This window comes from Chlorocebus sabaeus, chromosome 20, assembly GCF_047675955.1.
Source record: "Chlorocebus sabaeus isolate Y175 chromosome 20, mChlSab1.0.hap1, whole genome shotgun sequence".
Taxonomy (NCBI): domain Eukaryota; kingdom Metazoa; phylum Chordata; class Mammalia; order Primates; family Cercopithecidae; genus Chlorocebus; species Chlorocebus sabaeus.
Genome location: NC_132923.1, coordinates 121,023,368 through 121,045,172, shown reverse-complemented (window position 1 = coordinate 121,045,172; position 21,805 = coordinate 121,023,368). Strand labels below are relative to the sequence as shown.

The 21,805-nt window shown below is 40.7% G+C and overlaps 1 protein-coding gene and 1 non-coding gene across 4 annotated transcripts in view; both read left to right on the top strand.

Moving 5' to 3' along the window:
• Positions 1–21,805, top strand: part of SPEN (spen family transcriptional repressor) — a 98,842-nt gene that overhangs the window by 52,558 nt on the left and 24,479 nt on the right. For all 3 annotated transcript variants that reach the window (XM_007980411.3, XM_007980415.3, XM_007980414.3), the window contains 2 exons: positions 15,211–15,371; positions 16,815–17,015. In XM_007980411.3, coding sequence (XP_007978602.3) covers positions 15,211–15,371; positions 16,815–17,015 — 362 coding nt within the window. The remainder of the gene's footprint in view (positions 1–15,210; positions 15,372–16,814; positions 17,016–21,805) is intronic.
• Positions 16,611–16,711, top strand: LOC119619527 (small nucleolar RNA U13). Its single transcript, XR_005235992.1, has one exon. It is a non-coding gene; the product is annotated as a small nucleolar RNA U13 (small nucleolar RNA).

Genomic DNA, 21,805 nt, shown 5'->3' with positions numbered 1-21,805 from the left:
ATGCATGTTTGATGCTTTTTGCTTTGAGTTACTTGAGTAGAAGGTTTTGTAAGTGTGAAGGGTCCAGTAAAGCCCACCAGAAAATAAGCCCACCAGAATCACATGATTCTTAATAATAGATTAACAAAAATGTAGCCTGTTTCCATTTTTGCTACTGTTATTAGGATAGTAGATCCAGAAGCTACCATATTATGTTTTGTTTTGTTTTGTTTTGAGATGGAGTCTCGCTCTGTCACCAGGCTGGAGTGCAGTGATGCGACCTTGGCTCACTCCAACCTCCGCCTCCCGGGTTCAAGCGATTCTCATGCCTCAGCCTTCCTAATAGCTGGGATTACAGACACGTGCCAATTTTTGTATTTTGAGTAGAGACAGGGTTTCACCATGTTGGCCAGATTGGGCTCGATCTGACCTCCTGATCTGCCTGCCTTGGCCTCCCAAATGCTGGATTACAGGTGTGAGCCACTGTGCCCGGCCCATGTTATATTTTTAATGCCAAAGCTTAGAAGGCTTCAAAAAAGGTTTTAAAAAATTGTAGTAAAATATGCACAGCATAATATATACCACTTTTTTTTTTTTTGAGACAGAGTTTCGCTCTTGCTGCCCAGACTGGAGTGCAGTGGTGCGATCTCGGCTCACCGCGACCTCTGCCTCCCGGGTTCAAACAATTCTCCTGCCTCAGCCTCCTGAGTAGCTGGGATTACAGCATGTGCCACCACGCTTGGCTAATTTTGTATTTTTAGTAGAGACAGGGTTTCTCCATGTTGGTCAGGCTGATCTCAAGCTCCCGACCTCAGGTGATCCGCCCGCCTCGGCCTCCCAAAGTGCTGGAATTACAAACGTGAGCCACCGTGCCCGGCCTAGTATTTACCACTTTAATCATTTTTTGTTTGTTTTACTTTCTGAGACAGGGTATTTCTCTGTTACCCAGGCTGGAGTGCAGTGGCGCAGTCACCCCTGACTGCACCTCTAACCTCACGGACTCAAGCTACCCTCCCACCTGGCTGAGACCATAGGCATGCACCACCATGCCCAGCTAATTTTTAATTTTTTTTTCTTTTGTAGAGATGGTGTCTCTCTCCGTTGCCCAGGCTGGTCTCAAACTCCTGGGCCCAAGTGATTCTTCTGCTTCGGCCTCCCAAAATGCTGGGATTATAGGTGTGAATCACCCATGCCTGGCCTCATTTTAACCACTTTTAAGTGTATAGTTCTGTGCCATTAAGTACATTCATATTGTGTGACCATCACCACTATCCATTACCGTTAAACAATAACTTCCACTGCTGACTACTGTTCTGCTTTCTGTCCCCATGAATTCTTGACAACTCTAGGTACCCATATAGGTGGAACCACACAGCATTTGTCCTTTTGTGTCTGGCTTATTTCAGCATTTGTTATTTTGTGTCAAGGCTCATCTGTCTTGTTACATGTATCATAATTTCATTCCTTTATAAGGGTGAATAATAATTCTTTCATTATTTTTGGATAAGCTTTAGTTATCTACCAGATACCCTGTGGATCAACTATTTTTTTTTTTTTTTTTGAGATGGAGTCTGGCTCTGTCACCCAGGCTGGAGTGCAGTGGCCCGGATCTCAGCTCACTGCAAGCTCCGCCTCCCGGGTTTACGCCATTCTCCTGCCTCAGCCTCCCGAGTAGCTGGGATCAACTATTAACATACTCCTTTTGCTTAACTCTACCAAAAGATAGTGGTAAACTTTAAAACATTAACTACAGCTGTAATTGGATCCGAAATAATTACTTATACTTAACCTTTTTTTTTTTTGGAGACAGAATATCACTCTGTTGCCTAGGGCAGAGTGCAGTGGCGTTGATCTCGGCTCACTGCAACCTCTGCCTCCCAGGTTCAAGCGATTCTCCCGCTCAGTCTCCTGAGTAGCTGGGACTACAGGCATGTGCCACCGTGCCCGGCTAGTTTTTTGTAATATTTTTAGTAGAGATGGCGTTTCACCATGTTGGCCAGCCTGGTCTCGAACTCCTGACCTCAGGCGATCCACTTGTCTTGGCCTCCCAAAGTGCGGGGATTACAGGCGTGAGCTACCACGCCTGGCCTATACTTAACCTTTTGTGAGCATGCTGACCACATAAAGCATATTTAAGCACAATTTTAAACAGCATTTTCTGCCAAAATAAGGCACTTTTATAAAATGCAGTCTTTTAATGATTTTATTTTTTTCCTCTCATTTATGTAAACTATTGGACTTGAGAATAGATGAGAAATAATAAAACTGATTAATTATCGCATTTGATTTTACCATCACTTTTTTTTTTTTTTTTGGAGACAGTCTCACTCTGTTGCCCAGGCTGGAGTGCAGTGGTGGGATCCTGGCTTACTGCAATCTCCGCCTCCCAGATTCAAGCAATTCTCCTGTCTCAGCTTCCCACGTCGCTGGGACTGCAGGTGCATGTCACCACTCCTGGCAAATTTTTGTATTTTTTGTAGAGACGTGGTTTCACTATATTGGTCAGGCTGGTCTCGAACTCCTGACCTCAGGTTATCCACCTGCCTCGGCCTCCCAAAGTGCTGAGATTACAGGAGTGAACCACTGTGCCCAGCCTTTACCATTACTTTAGTGACCATCAACACTAAATCTAGTTAAGCCTAAACCTTACCTATTAATTTATTAGTTAAGTGGAGCCAGTACCTGCCTAAGGTTTAGATTTATTTGATGTTTAGAAATATTCAGAGGTGAAGTCTAGATGGAAAATAGGAGAGCTTTAAGAAGTTAATTTCTGAGGTCCAGATTTTGTACTAAGTAATCTTTAGGAAATGTTATTAGTTGTTTACATCAGCAATAAAGGGTCATTGTAGTCAGCAGAAAAATTACTAGCTTGGGCAACATAGTGAAACCCTGTCTCTACAAGAAATTTTAAGTGTTAGCCTGGTGTGGTGGTGCATGCCTGTGGTCCTAGCTACTTAGGAGGCTGAGTTGGGAGGATCGCTTGAGCCCAGGAGGTTGAGGCTGCAGTGAGCCATGACTGCACCTCTGCACTCCAGCCTGGATGACAGAGCGAGACCTTGTCCCAAAAAGAAAAGAAAAGAAAAGTTAGTGTTGGTGGTGGGTTATGGTTCTTTTTCCACCTCCACCTATGTCTAGTAAGAGAAAACTTTCCTCCTTTGTCAGTTTCACTCTACTAATTCAGTTAATCATTATCATATCAGCTCTTTTCCCATTAGAAATCTTTGTAGTTTCTGGTGATGGGAGAAATCTGATAGACCAAACAAAGTTGAAGTTAAAATATTGATTACATAATAAAAACGCCTTTTTTTTTTTTTGAGGGGAGATGGAGTCTCGCTCTGTCACCAGGCTGGAGTGCAGTGGTGCGACCCTGGCTCATGGCAACCTCCACCTCCTGGATTCAAGTGATTCTTGTGCCTCAGCCTCCCGAATAGCTGGGATTACAGGCGCACGCCACCACACCCGGCTTTTTTTTTTGAGATGGAGTTTCGCTCTTGTTTCCCAGGCTGGAGTGCAGTGGCACAATCTCGGCTAACCGCAACCTCCACCTCCCGGGTTCAAGCGATTCTCCTGCTTGTAATCCCGAGTAGCTGGGATTACAGGCGCCAGCCACCACACCTGGCTAATTTTGTATTTTTAGTAGAGACAGAGTTTCTCCAAGTTGGTCAGGCTGGTCTTCAAACTTCTGACCTCAGGTGATCCGCCCACTTCGGCCTCTCAAAGTGCTGGGATTACAGGCGTGAGCCACCACGCCCGGCCTAATTTTTGTATTTTTTAGTAGAAACGGGGTTTCACCATATTGGTCAAGCTGGTCTCAAACTCCTGACCTTAGGTGATCCACCTGCCTCGGCCTCCCAAAGTGCTGGGATTACAGGCTTGGGCCACTGCGCCTGGCCGCATTTTTGCGTTTTAATGTATCAACACAGCATTTTCTTAATACATGTCCTAAATTTAAAGAGTTTGGATAACTTTTCATTAACTTTGGCTCTAAAGGGCTTCATTGATGATTTATACAGTTGAGTCCTGCAATGCTTTCCCCGTTTCTTTTGTAATAGTCGCACAGTCACCAGTTAGGTCTGACTCATTGCCCTGATGTCATCTCTGAGGAACTTTACCTGGGAAAGACAGGTTGTGAAACCCCTTGATTGAGCAGAGCATTGTAGACAAAAAGCAGTAGGTAGCTTACTTTGACTGGTTTGGAATTGCTCATCTTTTTCTAAGGAACATAGAGAGTGACCACTAACTTTGTATTTTACTTCTTAATTTATCGTGTGTGTGTGTATAAAATAAAATTTACCATTAACCATTTTTAAGTGTTCAGTTCAGTGGCACTTAAATACATTGACATTATTTTGCAACCATCACTACCATCTTATCTCCAGAACATTTTCATCTCCCCCAAGGGAAACTCTATACCCATTAAACAGTAACTCCCAATTCTCCCTTTCCCCTAGCCCCTGGCAACCACCATTCTATTTTCTGCCTTTATGAAGTTGACTGCTCTAGGTACGTCCTATAAATGGAATCATACAATATTTTTTGGGTATGGCTGTTTATCTCATTTAGCATAATATCAAGGTTCATTCATGATGTAGCATTTGTCAAAATTTCTTTTTTTTTTTTTTTTTTTTCAGACAGGGTCTCACTCTGTTGCCCAGGCTGGAGTGCAGTGGTGCAATCTTGGCTCACTGCCACCTCCACCTCCCAGGCTCAAGCGATTCTCCTGCCTCAGGCTCCTGAGTAGCTGGGATTACAGGCATGCGCCACTACTGCCCAGCTAATTTTTTTGTTATTTTTAGTAGAGATGGGGTTTCACCATGTTGGCCAGGCTGGTCTTGAATTCCTGATCTCAGGTGATCCGTCCACCTCGGCTTCCCAAAGTGCTGGGGTTACAGGCATGAGCCACTGCACCCGGCCAAAATTTGCTTTCTTTTAAAGGCTGAATAATATTCTATTTTATGTGTATACCATATTCTGTTTACTCATCTGTCGATGGACACTTGGGTTGCTTCCACCTTTTGGGTGTTGAACGTGCTGTGAATGTGAGTGTACAAATATCTATTTGAGTTCCTGTCTTCATTTCTCTTGGGTATATAACCATAGTGGAATCGCTGGTTCATGTGGTAAGTTAGCGCTTGGGGAACCCCATGGCTGTACCATTTTACTTTCCCACCAGTAATGCACAAGGGTTCCAATTTCTTCACATCCTTGCACTTGTTATTTTGTTTGCTTGTTTTTTTTTTGAGACAGGGTCTCACTTTGTCTTCTAGGCTGCAGTGTAGTAGTGCGATTTTGGTTCACTGTAACCTTGACCTCCCAGGTTCAAGCCATCCTCCTGCCTCAGCACCCCCGCCAAGTAGCTGGGATTATTGGCACATACCACCACGCCTGGCTAATAATTTTTGGTAATTTTTTGTAGAGACAGGGTTTCACCATGTTGGCCAGGCTGGTCTTGGAACTCCTGAGCTCAAGTGATCTGCCTGCTTCACCCTTCCAAAGTGCTAGGATTACAGGCATGAGCCACTGCACCCAGCAGTTTGTTTTTAATAGTAGCCATCCTAGTGGGTGTGAAGTGATGTATCATGTGGTGGAGTTTTTTGTTTTTGTTTTTTTGTTTTTTTTAAGATCCAGGGTTTCACTGTGTTGTTCATGCTGAACTCGAACTCCTGGGCTCATGCTATCCTTCTGCCTCAGGCTCCCAAATAGTGTCAACTGCAAGTGTGAGCCCAATTTCACATGGTTATGATTTGCATTTCCCTAATTATTAGATGTTGTGCATTTTTTCTTGTGCTTACCTGCCATTTATATATCTTTGGAAAAATGTCTTTGAAGTCTTTGACCAGTTTTGAATCAGGTTGATTTTTGTTGTTGAGTTGTAGTGTGGTTTCTATTGTTGTTGTTGTCGTTGTTTTTTGAGAGTGCCACTGTCACCCAGGCTGGAGTGTTATGGCGCTATCTCGGCTCACTGCAACCTCGGCCTCCTGGGTTCAAGCAGTTCTCTTGTCTCAGCCTCTTGAGTAGCTGGGATTACAGCCTCACGCCACCATGCCTGGCTAATTTTTGTATTGTTAGTAGAGACTGGGTTTCAGCATATTGGTCAGGGTGGTCTTGAACTCCTGATCTCAGGCGGTCCACCCTCCTCAGCCTACCAAAGTGCTGGGATTACAGGCATGAGCCACCACCCCTGGCCTGTAGTGTGCTTTTTAAAGGAAATTTAAAGTGTCTTAAAATTATAAAGCGAAATACCCCATTAACCTTATTGTGTGAAATAGACCTTTTTCTAATTTCTTCTGAGCATTGTACTTTGGTGAGGAAAAATCTAATTGTGATATTAAACTACCACCTTCAGGCCCTAGGTTGAAGGTAAGGAAAGCTGTTGTACTATAAAAACCATTTCAATATGAATGGAATTGTTTTCATTGATGTAAACCTTATACTAGAGTATGAGTAGCAATACTGTATACATTTTACTTAAAACTTGTTTAAAAATAAAAACGGTTTTGTCTATAAAGTACTGTGACCTTGGTATTGAATGGTAAAGTACATATTGTAAAAAAGTTGTTTATACTTAACCTTTTTATCATGTTTTCCAAAATCAAGTGACACCAGAGTGTTTTAGATCTCAGCTGCTTCTTGAGGAAGTCTGATTTTCAGAAGTTTACATTTTTTTCCTACAATTCAAAGATTTTTATGAAATGATGCATTAGTAATGAGGAAGAATAATCAACGATAAGGATACTGCGTTTGGCTCACAGCTTGAAATTAGCATGTTGGTTTTTCAAAAGACAGGAAAGCAGTCCAAGAAATAACATAGGCCAGGGCTTTTCAGCCTTGGCACTGTTCACGTTTGAGAGCAGAGAATTCTTTGTTGGGACTGTCCTGTGCACTGTAGGGTACTTAGCAGTTGCCGGTAACCCTACCCCACCCCACCCCTACTGTGACAACAAAAATGTTGTAGAACCCTGCTAAAACTAGTAGGGACGTTGAAAGATCATGAGGTCTGCTAACCGCTAGGGAAATTCAAGTTAAGAGGCAAAATGAAGTATCTTGGCAGGTCACCCAGTTGATTATTTCCCTGTTATTTTTTGGAGTAAAAAAAAAAAAATGGAGGCTTGAGTCAGGTGTGGTGGTGTATGCACGTAGTTCCAGCTTCTTCTAGGGTGACTGAGACAGGAGGATGTTGAGCCCAGGAGTTTGAGGCCAGCCTGGGCAACATAGTAATACCTCGTCCCTTTTTTAAAAAAAAAAAAAAAAAAAAAAAAGGTGTCAGGGTGGCCGAGGCAGCAGAATTGCTTGAACCTGGGAGGCAGGGGTTGTAGTGAGTCAAGATTGCGCTGCTGTACTCCAGCCTGAGGGAAAGAGTGAGACTCCGGGGGGGGGGAAAAAAAAGAGCTGGGTGTGGTGGCTCCTGCCTGTAATGAGCCAGGAGGCCGAGGTCAGCGGATTGCTTGAGCTCAGGAGTTGAAGACCACCCTGGACAACGTGGCAAGACCCTGTCTCTACTAAAAATGGAAAAAAAAAAAAAACACCAAAAAAACCCCAGCTGGGCGTGGTGGTCCCTACCTGTGGTTTGTGGTCCCAGCTACCCAGAAGGCTGAGGTGGGAGGATCATTTGAACCTGGGAATCGGAAGTTACAGTGAGCTGAGATCTTGCCACTGCACTCCAGCCTGGGTGACAGAGTGAGACTCCATCTCAAAAAACAAAACAAAACAAAACAAAACAACAACAACAAAAAAGGCTTAAATTCAGGTTACATCAGAAGTGGTAGGGTTGAAATGGTAGTGGTGTCACATCAGACTGCTGAACTGTTTTTAAAACTTTCTAGGCTTAAGACTTTACATTTTAAAATTATCAGGCTTTCGTTTATTGTGGATAGTATCTATTGAAATTTAAACTTTAAAATTTTTGCTTTAGTGAGAATAACATTTTATTTTTTGAAAATCTTTTATTTTTTACTTATTTAGTTTTTTTTTTTTTTTTTTTTTTTTTTTTTTGAGACAGTCTGGAGTGCAGTGGCATGATTTCAGCTCACTGCAACCTCCACCTCCCAGGTTCAAACCATTCTTGTGCCTCAGCCTCCCAAGTAGCTGGGACTGTGGCCATGTGCCACCACGCCCAGCTAATTTTTGTATTTTTAGCAGAGTTGGGGGTTTGCCATATTGGCCAGGCTGATCTCAAACTCCTGACCTCAAGTGATCTTCCTGCCTCACCCTCCCAAAGTGCTGGGATTACAGGCGTGAGCCACTGTGCCCCGCCTGAAAATCTTTTAAATGTCTGGTTTAGTAAGATAGTTAGATTCTCATAACCAATTCTGTATTCAAACTGTGATTATAAGGTTTTTTGGGTGAAGTATATGAAGAAAATCTGGCCTCACAGATACACAGTTGAAATAGGGAAGGTCTCACAGATCTGCTAAAAGGATTTTGGGTCCTCACAGGTCCTCTTATGCTTAGATAATTGCTGTGCTAGAAAGATATAATTTGGACTTATAAAAAAAATGAGATGTGGAAGTATTATTATTTGGTGTGGTGATGCATTCTGTTTAAGAGATTATGGGCCGGGAATGGTGGCTCACACCTATAATCTGTACTTTTAGAGGCTGAGGTGGGCAGGTCGTTTGAGCCCAGGAATTGGAGATCAGCTTGGGCAACAAAATAAGACCCTATCTCTACAAAAAATAAAATAAATAAAAGTTAAAATAGATGATTATTCTAATAGAAATTAGATAAGAACCAGTGGGCACCCAAACCTGATTGAAAATCTTTTGACCCCAATTATATATTGACCCAAATTATATATTGATCATATGGAGAGAAAAATTATTAGCTATCTGATGGGTAGGGAGATACCTGGTTATGACACATGGGCCCTTCTAACTGTCTTAGTTGCAATATTTTCTAATTGCCCTGATTGCTCCCTTCTAAAAATACTGGTTTATGCTAGAGTTTTGTTTCTCAACTTGATTTGGTTAAATGCTGTTTAATCTTCCAGCTTTAAAAAAGAACAGTATAGATGCATATTTGCCATAAGTAAATGTTTACAAATAATACAGGGATACAGAAGTCAGTAATTAGATGTCACTCTTGTATGTTAACAAATATAGCCTGAGTCACCTTATAAATAGCATACCCAGTGCCTTGGCATTTTCAGTGGTAAAAGTCAAATGCTCATGTAGTTCTGTGTGTAAAATGGCTGCAGGAATAGGGTTAGTAGATAATATGATATCATTATTTGGTTTATGAGAATCCTAGCATCCTATATTCTGTTTGTTTATCAAGAATTGTTATGTAACCAGTTGCCTACTCTTATATTTCTTCATAAGAAAATACTGGTCAGATCTACTTCTTTATTTTTTTCAATAATTACAAATTATAGGAAATAATTTGTCCTTAATTGTCTTTGGAAATGTGGTTAAGAGAAGTGTAACTAGATTTCTTTAAAATTGTGTTCCAGCCCAGGCTGGAGTGCAGTGGCACGATCACACCTCACTACAGCCTTGACCTCCTGGGCTTAGGTGATCCCTCCCACCTTAGACTCCTAGGTAGTTGGAACCACAGGCACATGCCACCGTGCCTAATTTTTTGTAGAGATGGGTTTTGTCCTGTTGCCCAGGCTGGTCTCAAACTCCTGGGCTCAAGTAATCTGCCTGCCTTGGCCTCCCAAAGTGTTGTGCCTGGTCTCAAATTGTTGTTGTTTTTGAAGAGACTGGGGTCTTGCTATGTCATGTGCATGCTGGTCTCAAACTCCTGAGCTCAAGGGATCCTCCTGCCTCAGCCTCCAGAGTAGCTGGGACTATGCACCATGCCTGGCTTCCAGTTCTTTAGAATGATAACTTTTAATTGATATTGAACATGTGATATTGTTGTGCTTGGGTAAATTCCACTTTCTTAAAACAATTAGTCAATACACCATTATTACTACTTCTTTAAGACAACTCAGATTAGCTTCTGATGAACTATTTTTGGCTTTTAAGAAACAGTTGAATACTATCTCATGCATTTTGATGAACTGTTGTGATTCTTTAGCTCTAACAAGTAAATTACGAACATAAAAATTAAAAATGGACAAGAATTCCAGGCATTTGGGCCTTCTGTCAATTTAGTAGGACCGAAAAGTATTTGGGGGCCTACATTCATGCCCTCATTTTAATTCAGGATCTTGAAATCCGTGGTACATTGCAGTTTGCAAGGCAGGTGGATCACTTGAGGTCAGGAGTTCGAGACCAGCCTCACCAACATGGTGAAACCCTGTCTCTACTAAAAATACAAAATTAGCTGGGCATGTTGACCAACGAACTACTTGGGAGGCTGAGGCAGGAGAATCACTTGAACCTGGGAGGCAGAGGTTGCAGTGAGCTGCACTCCAGCCTGGGCAATAAAAGCGAAACTCCATCTCAAAAAAAAAAAGGTGAACTAAAAACTTGTACCATTTTTATTGTTTCATAATTCGTTTTAAAACCAGTCTTCCCTTCTCGTTGCCACCTCACATTAATCAGCAGATGATTCTGAAAGTTAAATTCTACATTTTGTTTCAGAATTGGTGTGGCAGCAGGGGACTCACCCAAAGAGAGTGTGATAGTTTTTTTTTTTTTTTTTTTCTTTTTTGAGGTTTCAAACTTCTGACCTCAGGTAATTCACCTACCTCGGCCTCCCAATGTGCTGGGATTACAGGCATGAGCCACCGTGCCTGTAATAATGTTTATAATAATGGCCTGTGATAATGTTTATAATAAATCTGTTTAAATGTTTATAGTATAAACATGTATAAATGTTTATAATAAATCTGATTTCTACCATTATTTTTGTACTTCATTTTAAAGGCATCGTCACCACTGATTATCTTTTCTCTCTCTCTCTTTTTTTTCTGAGACGGAGTTTCACCCTTATTGCCCAGGCTGGAATGCAATGCCGCAACCTTGGCTCCCTGCAACCTCTGCCTCTTGGGTTCAAGTGAATCTCCTGCTTCAGCCTCCAGAGTAGCTGGGATTACACGCACACGCCACCACACCTGGCTAATTTTTGTATTTTTAGTAGAGATGGTGTTTCACCATGTTGGCCAGGCTGGTCTCAAACTCCTGACCTCAGGTGATCTCCCTGCCTCAGTCTCCCAAAGTGCTGGGATTACAGGTGTGAGCCACTGTACCCAGCCGCCTCCATTTTTATTTTTATTTTATTTTATTTATATTTCGAGATGGAGTTTCGCTGTTGTTGCCCAGGCTGGAGTGCAATGGCACGATCTCGGCTCACTGCAACCTCCACCTCCCAGGTTCAAGTGATTCTCCTGTCTCAACCTCCTGAGTAGCTGGGATTACAGGCATGGACCACCATGCCTGGCTAACTTTTGTATTTTTAGTAGAGATGGGATTTCACCATGTTGGCCAGGCTGGTCTCACACTCCTGACCTCAGGTGATCCATCTGCCTTGGCCTCCCAAAGTGCTTGGATTACAGGCGTTAGCTACCATGCCCGGCCTTCATTTTTATAATACAAGCTTGTGTAGAACTTTTTGTTGCCTTATTCATGATTTCTTTTTTTTTTTTTTTTTTAAGACACAGTCTTGCTCTGTCCCCAGGTTGGAGCGGAGTGGTGCAATCTTGACTTACTGCAACCTCCGCCTCCCGGGTTCAAGCAGTTGTCCTGCCTCAGCCTCCTGAGTAGCTGGGACTATAGGCGCGCACCACCATACCCAGCTAATTTTTTTGTATTTTTAGTTGAGATGGGGTTTCACCATGTTGGCCAGGATGGTCTCGATCTCTTGACCTCCTGATCTGCCTGCCTCGGCCTCCCAAAGTGCTGGGATTACAGGCATGAGCCACCGCACTTGGCCCTTATTAGTGATTTCAATAGCCATACATTTTGCTTTTGCTCGTGATTGTTTACCTCTGTAACCACTGTTGCTAAGGAAATTTGGTGTATATAATATTGGTAGTATTGTAATTAAAATATTTTCCTTAATGTTTATGATTGTTGCCATTGACTAAGTTGATAAGTCACATAACATTCTATACTGTCATCTGGTGGCCTTGTGAATAATCTTGTATTAATATTATTTGGAATATTTAACATGTATAACAAGTATCTTTTTCCTTCTGTGCTAAAAACAGAAGATAATTTCATTAAACCCTAATATCAATGACAATATCGTATTCAGGATAGTATTTACTTAATATTAGTAACACTGCTTTTGCTGGATGATCAGCAATCATTTTTTCTTCTTATAGATGGGAAAGCTAAACCTAAGTCATTCATAAGGGGCCTAGCAATGACAGCTTATGATTTTATCTCAAGGCCTTTATCCCTAGTAGTTTGAACTGACAGGTTTATTTTCCTGCATTTCAAACCACTATCAGAAAATGCTGATAACCTTATTAAGCTTTTTCTTTTCTTTTCTTTTCTTTTTTTTTTTGAGAGAGTCTCACTCTGTCGCCCAGGCTAGAGTGCAGTGGCGCAATCAGAGTTTAATGCAGCCTCTGCCTCCCTGGTTCAAGTGATTCTCATGCCTCAGCCTCCAGAGTAGCTTGGATTACAGGCATGTGCCATCAAGCCCGGCTAATTTTTGTATTTCTAGTAGAGATGAGGTTTCACCATGTTGGCCAGGCTAGCCTCGAACTCTTGGCCGCAAGTGATTCACCTGTCTTGGCCTCCCAGAGTGCTGGGATTACAGGCATGAGCCACTGTGCCTGGCATGTTTTCATCTTTTTTTTTTTTTTTTTTTTTTGAGACAGGGTCTCACTCTGTTGCCTAGGCTGGAGTGCAATGGTGTAACCATGGCTCACTGCAACCTCAAACTCCTAGGCTCATGTGATCCTCTGCCTCAGCCTCCCAAGTAGCTGGGATTACAGGTATGTGCCACCATGCCCATGCCCAGCTAATTTTTTAATTTTTCTTTTGTAGGGATGGGGTGTTGCTATGTTGACCAGGCTGGTTTTGAACTGCTGGCCTCAAGCAGTCCTCCTGCCTTGGCCTCTCAAAGTGGTAGGATTACAGGAACTAAGCCACTGCACCCAGTCAAGTTTTCGTCTATTGCTGTAACATGTGAGAGCTAAAAATGGTGTGTAAATTATTAGTTTTCTAGAAACATCTTTAGTTTTCTATAAGAAAACATAGAATTTATTTAGCTTTTAAAAAATGCTATAGCGGCTGGATGTGTTGGCTCATGCGTGTATTTCTCAGCACATTGGGAGTCTGAGGTGGGCGGATCACTTGAGGTCAGGAGTTCGAGACCAACTTGGGCAACATGGTGAAACCCCATCTCCACTAAAAATACAAAAAATAGCTGGGCACGGTGGTGCATGCCTGTAATTCCAGCTACTCAGGAGGTTGAGGTATGAGAATCACTTGAACCCGAGAGGTGGAGGTTGCAGTGAGCCACGATCACACCACTGCACTTCAGCCTTACTCTGTCTCAAAAGAAAAAAAAAGGGCTGTAGCAAATTTTTTTCAACCTAGATTTGGACTCATTTGTCTGGATGGATTAGTGATTGTCCTGAATATGAGAGCTGTAGTTCTAGTGCGAAGACAGAAACTACCCTGAGTCTTGTCCTATAGCTAGTGTGCTTAAGATGGATTCACCACTCAAAATGATTCGCTTGAAAGGTGAGGGCTTTATAACATGGAGGAGAATATGAAGCAAAATTTCAGAAAGATAATAAAATCTGTAAATAACTTTTTATTAACCTATTTGAGAATGCCATAAAAGCAAGCCACAAAAGTCTTGCGTGTCCAGTACTGAAAGGAGAATTTTATGTTTCTCACATAGTTCTTAGGCATAATAAACTTTTTTCTATGAACTTACATAGAGAAGTAAGGCATAATAAACTTATTTAAATATATTTTTTTCTTAATTTGACTGTGTAAGTAACATTTCCTTCTTGTCCTTCAGTTGACTATCTTTCTATTTGAGGATTTTATTAAACTGAAGAGATTAGTTTCATTAACTATCACTTTTCCATGTTATCCACAGTGAAGAAAGCCTAAAGTAACATGACTGTAGTAACTCACATAATATTTATTCATTAGTCCTTCAGTAATTTAAAAATTGCATCTATCTGGAAAATTATTTTGGGTATTGTTTTCCTAAAAATTACCCATGAGATAGTAGTGCTGCTGCTACTACTAATAGTAACTGAGAAGTACTGCTTCATTTATTTGTTTGTTTGTTTGTTTTAAAAACAAGGCCTGACTCTGTTACCCAGGCTGGTCTCAAACTCCTGGCTTTGAGCGATCCTCCCGCTTCTGCCTCCCAAAGTGCTGGGATCATAGATGTGAGCCACCACACCCAGCTCTGTTTTATTTATTGGATACCTGTCATATTCCAAACTCTGTAAACTCGTGTATTGTTTCATTTAATTCTTTTTTTTTTGAAGATGGAGTCTTGCTCTGTCACCCAGGCTGGAGTGCAGTGGCATGATCTTGGCTCACTGCAACCTCAGCCTCCCAGGTTCAAGTGATTCTCTTGCCTCAGCCTCCCGAGTGGCTGGGACTGCAGGTGCCCGCCACCACACCCACCTAATTTTTATATTTTTAGTAGAGACGGGTTTTCACCATGTTGGCAAGGATGATCTCAATTTCTTGACCTCACCTGCCTCGGCCTCCCAAAGTGCTGGGATTACAGGCGTGAGCCACTGCACCCCGATTGTTTTATTTCTTAACCCTGTGATATAGGTACTATTATGATTATTTTCATTTTACACATTTGATATTGGGGGAAATTGGGTATGATGAAATTTTAGAAATACTATTTTCATTTAGTTTTATTACGTTGGCTGAGAGTCCTGTGTTGCATGCAGTAACTTTGGGCATAAAATTATGATAGGAAACCCATTTCAAAGGTGTTATTTGTCCACTTACACGTGCTATATGTCTGATCCAAGATTTGAATCCAGACCTCTGAATCCCAAACCCATATACTTACTATTATTATTATTACACTAAGTGAATTGAATTCACTAGTCTTACTTCATTTGAAAAAATTTGTTCACGTTATTAATAGAATGCAACACTTGCATTGGTGGTACGTGGTGGTAAATGAAGATTATACTTTTGTGCTCCTGCATGTTTATAGTCTTCTGCCACCTCTAAAGGTAGAGTATGAGAGAGATGTGTAGAATGCAGGGCCTCCAGAAATTCCAGCCCGAAGTTTAGACCTGTTAGTTATTTTAAGAAGTTTTCTAATGCTACTCATTTTCTGTTTGTCTTTTCACTGAAGTTTGTTGTTGTTGTTGCCTTTTTGCAGCAGTGATTCCAGCAGTAGTTCAAGTGATGATTCTCCAGCTCGATCAGTTCAGTCTGCAGCAGTCCCAGCACCCACTTCGCAGTTGCTTTCATCTCTGGAAAAAGATGAGCCCCGTAAAAGTTTTGGGATCAAGGTCCAGAATCTTCCAGTACGCTCTACAGGTAAAATTTTGTGTGAATGTCCTTTCCTCTGTGCTACTACTGAGGAATGAGGTATGATACTGCATTACCTTGAAATAACTTTGGGCATAAAATTGTGATGGAAAACCCATTTCAAAATATTAACGTTTTAAATGAGGAAACCTATGAATAATGGAAAAGTCTGCTTAAGCTATTCTGTGGTCTCTCCTTTACTCGTAATATTTTTAATTGACAGCTGACCATAATATACTGTTACTCCTACATTAGTCATGTTGAGCATGTAAACAAGTTAAAACTGTTAGTATATAGTTATACCAACAAAGACCAAATTAAGTATTTCTTAGCTAAGTGTATTTCAGTGATTGCTTAAATTATTTATTAAAATAGCCTAAAAACTTATGTATCAGGTTTGTGAGTAGAGTTATTGAGACATCAATGTTGATGAGCTTTTGATTTAGAGTACTTGGTAATTTAGAAATGGACAAGGGAGTAAAATTGGCTTGCCTTTCTATACACCTTTTATATTTCTAATAAAGCAAATTAACACAAGACCCCCAGATGGTGATTCTAGGAGAGGTTAGACGTGAGACAGTCCGAAGAAACATCAAGCAGAACCCCAGGAATGAATCACAAAATGCTTAAAATTCCAAAAGAATCTGCAGGATTCATCAGGCCTGCTTAGACATTGTAGAAGTGACTTTTTCATCTGTAAAGGATATTAAAATTGTTTAGCATGCTACATGACACTTCTCCCACAATTTTATCATTGAGATGATCCTTGGAAAGATAGAAAGATGCCTTTCCATTTCAAGTCTTTAACACTTTATAAATATATATATAAAATTTTTATTATGAAACATACCCCTAAGTAGAAGGAATAGCAAAATGAACTCCCCTTATACCCAAGATTCAGAAATCATCATTTTGCCATTTTTGCTTTATCTGTTTCCTGTCTTCTGGCTTTCCTACTCTTTTTTTTTTTTTTTTTTTTTTTTTTTTAACCTTTAGGGTGAATCCTTGATTTTTTTTTTTTCACACCCACTTACAGATATATATTTATGTATATATCTATAATATATAAGGGCATTTTTCTGGATAACCACAGTATCATTCTTACCTAACAAATAACCAATACTGTCATCTAACACTTAGTTTATTTTCAGACTTGTACAATAATCTCCAAAATGTGTTTTTGGAGCTTTTTTGTTTGAAAAAGTAATGTTTTAATGACAATAAAACTTAAGTCACATCTCAGGCTAGATCCATTTGTGGTTCATAAGCATGATTATTGGGTTTTCACGCCGTGTGCGCTGTGCCTCCTTCAAACCTTGTTACGACATTGGCATATTACCTATCTGACATGAACAAAAAAATGAGAAAATCAGGCTAAAGATTTAGTAGGTTGCTTATTGAGTTATAATTAAATTAGAAGAATTAATAACTTGGTTCTGTTTGGGAATTTAGATACAAGCCTTAAAGATGGCCTTTTCCATGAATTTAAGAAATTTGGAAAAGTAACTTCAGTGCAGATACATGGAACTTCAGAAGAGAGGTATGGTCTGGTATTCTTTCGTCAGCAAGAGGACCAAGAAAAAGCCTTGACTGCATCAAAAGGAAAACTTTTCTTTGGCATGCAGATTGAAGTAACAGCATGGATAGGTCCAGGTAAGACACAAGCAGGGCGAGTTTGAGTTACACATCATACACACTGTTTGTGTTGCAGTATATGAGAAGGCAGCGTATGATCCTGAATGAGGACACTATTCTGGCTTTATTTATTGACATGTTTCCATTGTCTTCTGTTTTAAAAGATGGTTCTATTTATTGTTCAACTTAATAAGAAGCATTGTTTTGGTTAGGGAGGATAGATTTTTCTGTTGCTATAATGGAGACTTGGTAACTGTTAAGAGTCTGAAAGGCAGAACTGTAGACCCTTATTAAGTCCAGCCTTCCCAAAAGGATTGAATTTATCAAAACTAGGAGGTAGCTCCTAGGAGTATGACAACAGAATTACCTTGAATTAGAAAGGAAACTACTTCTGGCTGGGCGTGGTGGCTCATGCCTATAATCCCAGCACTTTGGAGACTGGATCATCTGAGGTCAGGAGTTCAAGACCAGCCTGGCCAACATGGTGACACCCTGTTTCTCACTAGAAATACAAAAATTAGCTGGGCGTGGTGGTGCACGCCTGTAATCCCAACTACTTGGGAGACTGAGGCAGGAGAATCGTGTGAACCTGGGAGGTGGAGGTTGTAGTGAGCTGAGATCGCATCACTGCACTCCAGCCTGGGCGACAGAGCAACACTGCATCTCAATAAATAAATAAAATAAAAAGAAAAAAGAAGGCAAACTACCTCTTAATATTGATGTGAGGGACTTGTTAGAACAATTTTATTTCTATTATGCCAAATACAAATTGCGTCTGTTTTTCCAGCTTGCATGACCTTGAAGACAGAGTAACAGGAATAAGCCTTATTGGTGCAACCCGCTGAGAATTTCCAGGGAATATTTTATTATCTTGAACCTACCTGTGAAACCTGTTGTAAGGCAGGAAATCTCACACATGGCTTGCATCGGCATTTCTCCTGTTTCAGGACCGCCTGCAGTACTTGTTTAAAAATGCAGACTCTTTAACTCTGCTCCAGCTTACTGATTCAGAATTTACACACTTAAGTTTGGGAACCCCTGATTTAAGAGAACTTGTGAGTAAATTTGTAAAGGAATCAATAGAAACATTAAAAATTTATGGTCACCTTATGAAGCTGAGACAATTGAACTTGTAAGACTTGTAAGTGGAATTTGTAGGTTAAACATGGCCTGTTATAGGATAAATATGAATATTCTCAGAATTCATTTATTAGACAATTACAAAGAAAAAAAATGTAGTTCCCCTGATGAGGATGCACAAATATGTTATTTGCATAGTAAAACTGGCATGGAATTTTTAGGGTGATCACTGCAAAATGGTCACTCTGATGTTACCATGAAACATAACAATTCAAAGGAGTATTATCTTTTCAAAGGATAATAGGTTAAGCCTTCACAGACCTTCTTCCATCAAGTTTGAGATGGACTGCCCTAAATTTTACTAAACTAAGAGCAACTCCAGGAGTTCTTTAAAATTTAACACATTTGGAACAGGTCAGAACTGCTTGAGAAACATTTAGAATGTCATATGATCTATATACATTTCTAGAGCCAATTATAATTATTAAGTAAGGAAGATCTCATCCAGGGCATTCAGTATGTAACTTTTATCTCTAGATGGTAGGGCTAGCTTGAGATTTTTACTGTAAAAAGCTTTTAACCTAGATATTTAGCACCTAGGAAGTAGGATTTACCTACTTGCCAGTGAAAATTTTGAGAAGTTTGGTTGGTTCAAACATAAGAAAAGCTAAATAATTTTCCCAGATAGGACAACATTAAATACCAGTTAAATGGGATATGTGAAAGCAGTTGAATTTTGAGTATGGAGACTTAGTTGGAATTTTGCTGTCAGATGGTTAAATCATGAATGTTATATTGAAATGTATTAAGCTGATTGCTTAGGTCAAGGATTATTTTCAAAGATCCAAATCCAAGAAACCTAACTTTTCATATGGACCGCTTGGTGGCCTCCAAGATTTCTTTTCCCATACATTGCATTACAATCCCCTAAACATGAAATTACAGGTTCAAGAAATTTTTTCCCAAATGTGTGTGGACATTAAGACTTGGACTGGTTGTGAAGGTTAAGTGGACTACACGTGAAAAACTTTTTTTTTTTTTCTTTTGCTAACTGAATTTCCGATCTTGAAAATTTACTGCTGAGCGTGGTGGCTCACACCTTGATTGATTGATTGATTGATTGATTGATTGATTGGAGACAGGGTCTCACTCTGTTGCCACCCAGGCTGGAGTGTAGTGTCATAATCATAGCTCACCAAAACCTCGGCCTCCTGGGCTCAAGCGATCCTCCTGTCTTGGCCTCCCAAAGTGCTAGGATTATAGGCATGAGCCACCATGCCTGACCAAGCTCATGCCTGTAAACACTGGGAGGCTGAGGCAGGAGGATCGCTTGAGCCCAGGAGTTTGAGATGAGCCTGGGCCACAAAGTGAGACCCCCATCTCTACAAAAAATAAAAAACCAGGCCCTGTAGTTCCAGATACTTGGGAGGCTGAGGTGGGAGGGTTGCTTAAGCCCAGGAGTTTGAGGCTGCAGTAAGCTATGATCCCACCACTGCACTCCAGCCTGGGCAGCAGAGCAAGACCTTGTCTCCAAGGGGGAGAAAGAAAGAAAGTAAATGTACCAGGCCATTTGGTGGGAATGAAGCCGTTACAGATTTTAATAGTTGCAAATCATGCTTTCCTCTTGTGATTCTGCCTTTCGGAGCACAAACCTCAATATTCTATCTGAATTTTTTGAAATATTCTCAAATGTCTGCCCACATTTAAATTAAGACCAAATTGAGCTTAAAATGAGATATATTCCTTTGACATATGCAGAATATATGGAGACAGCTATCATGAGCCCTGGGCAGTTTCTGGGTCCACCTGAGTTTGTGAAAGTACATCATAGTCCGATTGATGAAAGTGGTAAGATTAATTGAGCTACCATTGGAACCATCAGTCTGGACTCAGAAGTGAGATGTATTCTGACTTAAGGTCCCTGAAATTGAGTTTTAAAAATACCAGTGTCGTTGACATTATCAGTAATGTTCAATGGCTGACCCTAAATGCTTCATTTCAGTAAAGTTGATTAAATATTAATTTTTTGGATGGCTTTGTTTTACATTAAGAAAAAAGAACACACAGTAGTTTCCTATAATTGTTATCTACAAAACCTTGAGTGTTCCTGCCTTAGACCAAGTTTATAAATGGAGGTTCAGAGAAAGGCTATGATAAATTACATAAAAGACAGAGGCCGGATGTGGTGTCTCACACCTGTAATGCCAGCACTTTGGGAGGCTGAGGCGGGTGGATCACCTGAGATCAGGAGTTTGAGACTAGCGTGCCCAACATGGTGAAACCCTGTCTCTACTAAAAATACAAAAAATTAGCTAGGCGTGGTGGTGGGCGCCTGTAATCCCAGCTACTTGGAAGGCTGAGGCAGGAGAATTGCTTGAATCCAGGAGGCAGAGATTGCAGTGAGCTGAGGTCGCTCCACTGCACTCCAGCCTGGGCGACAAGAACGAAACTCCGTCTCAAAAAAAGAAAAGAAAAGAAAAGAAGTAACAATCACTTAACCTCTTTCCGTTTGTTATTGGGGACCATGCAATATCAAAAGATATTTAAAACATACTGCTTTAATCAGTTTTCATAGTTACTCTTATATCTAAAATTTCTGCATTTAGACAGTTGATTTATTGTGTTAGTATGAGGGGGCGAAATGCTAAATATCTTGTAAAATGTTGAAAAGTAAATGAAATTAAACAAACAATGAAGGTGGACTATTTTCAGCTGAGTTTTTGTGTCTATTTCAGAGTATAGTTTTATACTCCAAATTGAGAGCCTGCTACGTAATTTTGGAAATTAGGATTAGGCTCAAATAATTAATTACCATTTTTGCTGGGGTTTAAAATCTATTTCCGTGTCAGTGATTATTTTTAAAACAAATCAGGCCAAGTGCAGTGGCTCACGCCTGTAATCCCAGCACTTTGGGAGGCTGAGGCAGGAGGATTGCTTGAGACCAGCCTGGGCAACAAAGTGAGTCCTTATCTCTATGGCGTGGAGGGAAAAAAACTAGCGAGGCATGATGGCATACACCGGTGGTCCCAACTACTTAGGAGGCTGAGGTTGGAGGATTGCTTGAGCGTGGGAGGTTGAGGCTCCTGTGAGCCATGATCATTCCAGTACACTCCAGTCTGGGTGGCAGAGCGAGACTCTGCCCCAAAAACGACAGCAGATCACCTTAGCAAAGATATCTGCTTTATTTTTTCTATTTTATTTTTGAGACAGGTTCTCTCATCACCCAGGCTAGAGTGCAGTGGCATGATCACAGTTCACTGCAGCCTCAACTTCTCATGCTCATGCTATTCTCCCACCTCAGCCTCCCGAGTAGCTGAGAATACAGATGTGCGCCACCATACCTGGCTAATTTTTTTTTTTTTTTTGGTAGAGATAGGGTTTCAGCATGTTGCCCAGGCTAGTCTCAAACTTGGGGGCTTAAGCGATCCTCCCACCTTGGCATCTTAAAGTGCTGGAATTACAGGCGTGAGCAACCATTCCCAGCTAATTTTGCAGATTTAAATCAGTAATATTTTTTAATTTTAAAGGTTAAACAAAGTATTACTTTAGCCTTAATTTTTAAAAAAATGTTTCTTTAGCCTTTGTATTCCTTTTTTGCTTTAGAGTTAATAAGGGGTGGCTATTTCTGAAGGTGTTTATGGTATTTCAGTTTGTGTGAGTATTCAAGCCTATTATTTCAGACATTTTGTTTTTTAAATGTAGATTTTTTTCCATGATATATAAATATG